The 7,234-nt window shown below is 41.9% G+C and overlaps 1 protein-coding gene across 1 annotated transcript in view; it reads right to left on the bottom strand.

Moving 5' to 3' along the window:
- Nucleotides 1-4,991, bottom strand: part of zc3h12d (zinc finger CCCH-type containing 12D) — an 11,779-nt gene extending 6,788 nt beyond the window's left edge. The window contains exons 1-2 of the mRNA XM_015388232.1: nucleotides 4,829-4,991; nucleotides 3,347-3,753 (exon numbers count right to left, since the gene is read on the bottom strand). Of these exons, the coding sequence (XP_015243718.1) occupies nucleotides 3,347-3,645 (299 nt within the window). The 5' untranslated portion in view covers nucleotides 3,646-3,753; nucleotides 4,829-4,991. The remainder of the gene's footprint in view (nucleotides 1-3,346; nucleotides 3,754-4,828) is intronic.
- Nucleotides 4,992-7,234: the final 2,243 nt, after the last annotated feature.

Here is a 7,234-nt window from a genome sequence, read left to right as displayed (position 1 = left end):
TTTACTAATTTCTATATATTTCCTGCAGTGTAAAGTGAGTTTGACTAAATCCATTCATTTCAATACAGGACAGTCCTTTACTGCTCAACCTGTATTAGCAGGAATGAGCTTCTGGGTGGCTAAACGCCATCATTTCACCTACAGACGTGTGTTCACGTGTGACTGTGGGAGTTTCCCCTTTTTTTTTTCCATGAGCAGGAAGCAGTGAGCTTCTTTGCATACAACAGGTATAAAGATGACACACGAGACGAGCTACCTGTGATCCACCCAGATATAACCTGCTTCATTTACCTGATGGTCTTTTTCTCTAAACCACTGTGGCTTCTGTATGAGGAAGATAACTGTCGATATGCAGAGGTGTCAATGTGAGGGTAAATGTAAGGTGTATAAAGTAAGAAACGTTTTGCGTTCCTTGTTGTCAACATATACATGGACAGCGAAACCAAGTCAAGTTGATTGTTTTTTAACTTTTTTGGTACGCACTATATACCATAATGTTAACATGAAAGGAAAACATAAAACTCAAAAAGATCAGATTTATTTTTAAATCCAAAGCTGAAAAATTTAGCTCCCGGAAGTAGAGCAGGATTCCATTTCAGAGTGATGAAACAGAAAGGATTTTAAGGCATTCATATTCTCCGGAAATACATTATTAACCTTTAACACATTATATTTTAGAACTCTTACTATTTTTGGGGAGGGAAAACGCCATTTAGGTCTTTTTTTACAACGTAAAATTGAGAAATCTCTATCGTTCTGCTCTCTCTGCTTTTTCTCATAGTAGCTTCATCTGGTCTGTTCCTGTTTGGCTGTGACTCCATCCTGGAGAGAAATATCAGCTGTGCTGCTGCCATCAACACCTTTGTTTATAGATGTGAGAGATTTGTCTGTTTTCCAGTGTAGTCCTGTTTCTCTGACTGTGACTGCCTGGATGTGCTCTCTTCATCCTCTGACATGGGAGCTGGCAGTTGATTTTTCTATCTCTGCTTCTGTCTCCTTGAACCCCAGTCAGCCTCAGCAGATGGCCGCTCACACTGAGCCTGGTTCTGCTGGAGGTTTCTTCCTGTTAAAAGGGAGTTTTTCCTCTCCACTGTCGCTACAAGCATGCTTAGTGTGAGGGATTGCTGAAGACTCAATGAGTCGATGCAATCAACTGGTTTTCTTTAGAAAAAAAAAACTTTGAATCAATTTGAAAGAGCCTTGAGGTGACATGTGTTGTGAACTGGCGCTGAATAAATAAACTGAACTGAACTGAATTGACCTACATTGGTTTGATTCCATCAGGATTTTGTTGGGTTTGTTTTTAATCTATGATTTAGACCAAAAAGATGAGCTACAGCTCTAATCATGATCCAAACAAAGAGATTCTCTCCCTTTTGGCTTTGAAAGGATCAAGATGGTGGCAGCCAAATGTCGCGTCTCTGACATCCTGGTTAGGTTACTCTGCCAGGAGTCATACTTTTCTTCTTCAATGTATTACAGGTTTTATTTTAAGTTGCTTGCTATTTGGAATGGAGGCTCACTCCACCTTCAGCAGATGACCTACATGTTTCTTTCGTTTTGTTTTTTTCAAACCATTTCCTATAAACTTGCTTTCTGTTTGGGAAATATTAGTTTCACTAATCGCTTTGCGTTATGAGCCGCTTTTCCTCATCGGTTCCTAGCAGGAAACGTTCCACAATCTCAGCTGAGTTCCAGTTATTAAGACAGCAGTGTGTGACTGCAAGTCGACCCTAAAAGTTTGTTTGTTTACCCTTTTCTGTAATGCTCAGGGTAAATCTGTCCGTGCTGCACATGTAGGTAGTGCTGATTGTGCATTTGAAACCAGTTGCACAATCACTTCTGCAGCTTTGTGGGCGATCGTGACAAAAGTGTGAGAAATTACTACTGAGACGTGTTCGGTGGGAAGGAGACTGAAGACAGGAGTCTGATACGACACAGAGCACCTGCATCGGTGGAACTGGAAGATGTGACGTTTATATTTCAGGGCTGAGCCAAAAACCCTGTTTCAGTTTCTCATAAGTTACCAGATTTAAAAGAAACTCTTTACCCGTTATGGTCGTTATTTGTAACCTACTCACGAACCTCACTTCTGTCAGGTTAATGTATGAAAACTCTGTCTAACAATCCTTCAGGAGCATTAACAACCTTTTTTAACCTGGGAAAAAAGTCCCGGAGTAATTAATGCAGTTCTCTTCCTCATTGGACTCACTCCATGTCCTTACAGGAACATCCCTCCTTTATTTTCGATTATTTCCTCACTATTATCTGAGCATAGTTTAGTTCTGAGCTTCCTTCTTCGTCAATCTAGGTCATGAAGATCTATCGGCCTGTAATCAGACTATCGAGCCATTCTTCTCATGTTTCACATTCTGTGATGGTTCTAGCAGGAATGGATAAGCGCTTCCTACTTGACCCCATACCGACTTTACAAGCATTATGTCTGCGAGGAAAAAAAAACTCCAGACATTTTTTTTTTTTGGTTTTCAAAAAAAGTCTGTTGTTTTTATACGCTGGAATGTTGCATTGTTTTGCCGCCCCCTAACACCATGTCGCCCTGGGCGCTGAGCCTGGTCATGGAACATCATTTTTTCAGCACTCACATGATGCAGAAAGCCCAACAATAAGACAGAAATTAGGATTACTGCCAGTTTTCAGTCTCCATGTGGAGATTAAATGCACAAGAAGAGATTATTAATATTTTTTTTATTCTCAGAATAATGGAAAATAAACTCCATTAACTGGAACAAACATGTCAGATCAAAAGTGAGTGTGAAACCGAGACATTTCATGCTGCTTCTGATGTACAGAGAAAAGCAACACATCATCTGCAAAGAGGAAGTGTTCTCTGATCACATGCCTGCACCAAAAGCAAAGATGGTTGCAATAAAACGACTCCAACGTGGTTATCAAACTACGGCTGCTTAATCCTGATGTTGGATAAGGTCTGCCGAAGTGAGGAGACACACAAACCGCTGCTGGGCGAACGCATCATGATGCAGGAAATCGTTTTTCCAGGAAGTAAATGGGGGGAAAAAAAAGATTTTATTGTGATGTTAAAAACAAAAAAAAGCTGTTTTGTTTGGCTTGATGATTAGATACACCTGTAGGGAATGATTCTGCTTCCTGTTCCCTTATCGCTTTAAACCAATAAAGAGCATATTAAGTGGACTGTCTGAACATGATCAGCCTCTGAGCTCCTGCATTATTCATCATCTCTAAAGTAGAAGTCAAACAGAAACATGATGCAAGCAAAGTCTGAGTTTTAAAAACTACAGCTGCGGCTATTTCTTCTCAAAACACGGCAGAAGTGTTTGCTAGAACCAGATAAGTGAAGCTGACTCACCTCATGGCCACATTGCTGCCGTCTATAACCACCGGTCTGAAGCCGGGGATGGTCTCTCTGTCAGGGCCGGTCCTGGGTTTGATGGGCCCCGGGCTGCAGCCTCTGGGCACCAGCTTCGGGCTGTTTGGTCCGCTGCTGTTGCCATGGCTGCGAGTGTGGCAGGTCTTTATCAGCTCCTCCAGGATGTCATTGGTCTGCGCGTCGTGGTGCAGGCTCTCCAGCACCCTCAGAATGTCATTGTGAGAATATCCTAACTTGAGGAAGCGTTCCACTTTGGCGTGCTGCTGCTGGCGGTCCATCGCTCTCAGCTGCGTCCTCTCCCTCGTCGTCTCAGGGGCCGTCTGTCTTGGGAATCCCTCTTCTCTCGCCTCCTTATTCTGGCTGCTGCGGGTCTCCACGGTAACGGCCTGTGTTTTGGAACAGTTGACAGGTGTCAGAGAGATTGTGGGTGCAGACACAGGAGCTTCTGTCACCGAAAACACAGGAAGCACATCTGTGGTTTCTAAAGGGGTTTTCAGACAATCAGATTGTGGTCTTGAGTGCAGCGATAGAATCGGCTCTGCTCACCGCAGCCTCATGACTCTGAACGCAAGCGCAGACACCAGTTTACGTCACGCAGAGCAAAGAAAGCCCCTCCGCACCCCAAGAGAGGAAGCAATGGGGTTGGCTGTGATCTCTGGTCTAATTTTACCCCCTGACTCACTGAAAACAGCTCATCAAAACATGAATGAATGGAAACAGGGTGAATGGGCAGCGGCCCCCAATCCTTCAGTGTTTCTGTCCATGTCTGGGAACTCCCTGAAGCTCCCACCCAAAGAGGGATCGCAGCACTGAGAGCTGCTCAGTGACTCAACCTGCAGCCGTAATCAGAGATATTCTTAGCTGGAGAAAAGAAATTCTACAGCCTGGTCACACCTGGGAGTATTTCAGAGGCAGAAGTCAGACCTGAATGGGTGTGCCTTTTTAGAGAAGCATGCTGAGCAGCTTCAGCTCAGCGGATGACAATCATTCTTTGAAGCTTTTAATCATTGCCCAGCTCTATCGGACGAGATGGCTCATTAGATGTCTCCGAAGTTTAGTCCTGATTTGAAGAACGAGGAAAAAACAGTCGGCAGCCTCAGAAACTAAAAATACCTGCTCAGAAAAGGGAACAAATGCTCTGTTTTTACTGTCTGAGATCTTTTTATCTGACGTTTACTTCCCTGCTCTTGCACACTTTTGCAACCAAAGTGCACCAAACCACATCCTCTGCCTTCGCATGACATTCAGATCTGTCTTTTTTTTCTTTCTTTTTTTTATAATCCTAAATTTAAACCTTTGCTTAACCTTGTTTGACTCATTGCTCCAACCACGGTCTGACCCCAACGCCAACTGCTCTCTGTTTGTCTGAGACGAGACATGACAAGCTGTAACAGGACTAGATTCCTCATAGAGAAGAGAGAAAACCCCTCAGCTGTAGCAGGCTCTTTCTGGTGGACTTACAGGCTTGGAGAGTGCCGGGCGGCGGTGGGATCCCTCTGTCCCCAGCTGTCCGGTGTGTGTGAACCGCTCCTGCCAGCAGCTAACCCTTCTGACAAACACACCGGTGTGTGTGAGACTGCCCTTATTACTCACAGGAGGAAGAGAGAGAGAGAAAAACACTGCCTCTAAATGTACTTCCTTGTCAGGATCTGATCTGGGATCAGTTCCTGATGAGCCTCAGGGATTTTATATTTGCAGGCACTTCCTTGTGTGGGGTAATAAACGCTTTATGAATGTGTGAGGCTGCTGGGATCCTGCCAGGGTTATTCCAAGGCAAAAGATTAAAAAAAAACAAAAAAAAAAAACATCTAGGTGTGTTTTTTCAATTTCTTTATTTTTATTTCCTTTTAGGTCCTTTTAGGTCATTGAAAAGCTTGGAGTGAATGCAAATCAACACGTCCTAAGGTCACCTCGAGGGATTTGTTAACCAAAGAGAGCAGATCAGTTCAATTCTAATTTGTTCCTTTAAATTGGACCAGTTTATGATGAAATTCATCAGTGCAGGTCAAATTTAAATAATATACAATCATTTTTTGCTGGTAAGTACAGCAATAAAGCATTGTGCCCTTAAATTAGAAGTTCGGATTATGCCTTTGATTTATGTCACATGTAGTAACAGAGGGCCCAGAAACCACTTTATCATATTTTAAATCAAGAGTAAAGAGTATTTCAATTACATTTCTCTGTTAAATTCAGTTTATATATATAGTGTCAGTTCACAGCACTTCACACACACAATTCAATAAGATAATCCAGTCAGATTAGATCATTCAATTCAGTTTATTTCTATAGCGCCAATTCACAACACTTGTCATCTCAGATCATCCAGTCAGATTAATTAAAAGTTTTCTATCCAAGGAAAACCAGTTGATTGCATCGACTCATTGACTTGAAGGCAATCCCTCACACTAAGCATGCTTTTAGCGACAGTGGGGAGGACAAACTCCCTTTTAACAGGAAGAAACCTCCAGACTGGTTAAAGTTTCCCTCTAAGGAAGAACCAACTGATTACATTAAATCATTTGCAGGATTTGCTTCTACTAGATGAGCTACAGTAGACATTAGTTTGTATTGTGCCATTGACTCTACAGCAATCCATAACACCAAGCATGCATGCAGCAAAAGTGGAGAGAAAAAACTCCCTTTTAACAGGAGGAAAACCTCCAGCAGAACCAGAACGAGGCTCAGGGTGCACTGCAATTTGATGAGGCCAACTGGGGTTCAAGGAGACAGAAGACATAGAAGTGCTGATCTATAAATTCTTTCTATGTTAGAAAGGATAACAGTTAAGGGGATCTGTGTTAAGGAGAGAGAAACACTTAAGCAAACAGCCGCTGAGCCATTTTGTTAAACAGAAGTCGGCCTGGAATAGATAATATTTTTTCATTGGCAGAGCCCAAAAATAAAAATACTTGTATCGGTTTAGTTGGTTTTTGGGACATTTACATCTTTACATTTGAATCGACATCTTTTCTGAGTATCATGGATATTTGGTGGAAGCATGAAACATGTAAAATGCCACAACTGGCTAATATTTTAAAAAGTTTGTTTGTATGAAAGGATTTTTGTTTGTTTCTACATCGGCACCGAAAAAGTGGGACCATTTAAACCAAAATGGGACTATTTCTGTGATTGGTCAAGACAATGAATGCTGTTCGAAGGTCTGACCGCAACTCACCACCACTGGAGCTAGAACATCTGTATATTGGTGAAAAATATCAGGTATTATTACTGTAGAACAGAGAAAATAATAAACAGCCTGATGCTGTGTTTGCTAAGCATTACTAGGCTTCCTTAATAACTTTTTATCCTCCTATTATTAACTCCTATTATAGACTGAGTTGTATTATTAATAGGATTCAACTAGAATGTATGTCATTGGATATGAATCTGTCTCTAGAAGAGGATTAAAGTTTAGTGAAGTTTGTTGAGCTATAAAGAGAATGAGCGCATAAATACTAGAAAGTGAAGAAATTGCTTGATCATTTACTGAATCCAGCATTATATAAGAGTCTCTACAACAGGTCAGGTCAACTCCTGGGTCCTATTTACAGAACAGAGTGGTCTACATTCAATAGATAACGGTTCAGACAACCGAGCTGGGCATCTCTAAATTCAAGAGCAGCAGTACTTAATGCATTAGGCATCAAAATGATAATATAATAATCTACTCATAATTTTCCCTCATCTTTTGCAAGAATACAAAACAATCAAGCTACAGTAGCAGCTATTCAAAATGGACCTTCCCAGTCAAACGCCAGCCGAATGGCAGGCCACTTCCCTGCAACTCCCACTGAAATCCCCTCCAACTTCCAGGCTGGATTGACCCCCTTCTTGCATATTGTTTTACTCTGACTCCACCCTTTC

The sequence above is a fragment of the Cyprinodon variegatus genome, unplaced genomic scaffold (genome assembly GCF_000732505.1).
Source record: "Cyprinodon variegatus isolate N-32 unplaced genomic scaffold, C_variegatus-1.0 Scaffold417, whole genome shotgun sequence".
Taxonomy (NCBI): Eukaryota; Metazoa; Chordata; class Actinopteri; order Cyprinodontiformes; family Cyprinodontidae; genus Cyprinodon; species Cyprinodon variegatus.
This window is presented reverse-complemented; position numbering and strand designations above follow the sequence as displayed.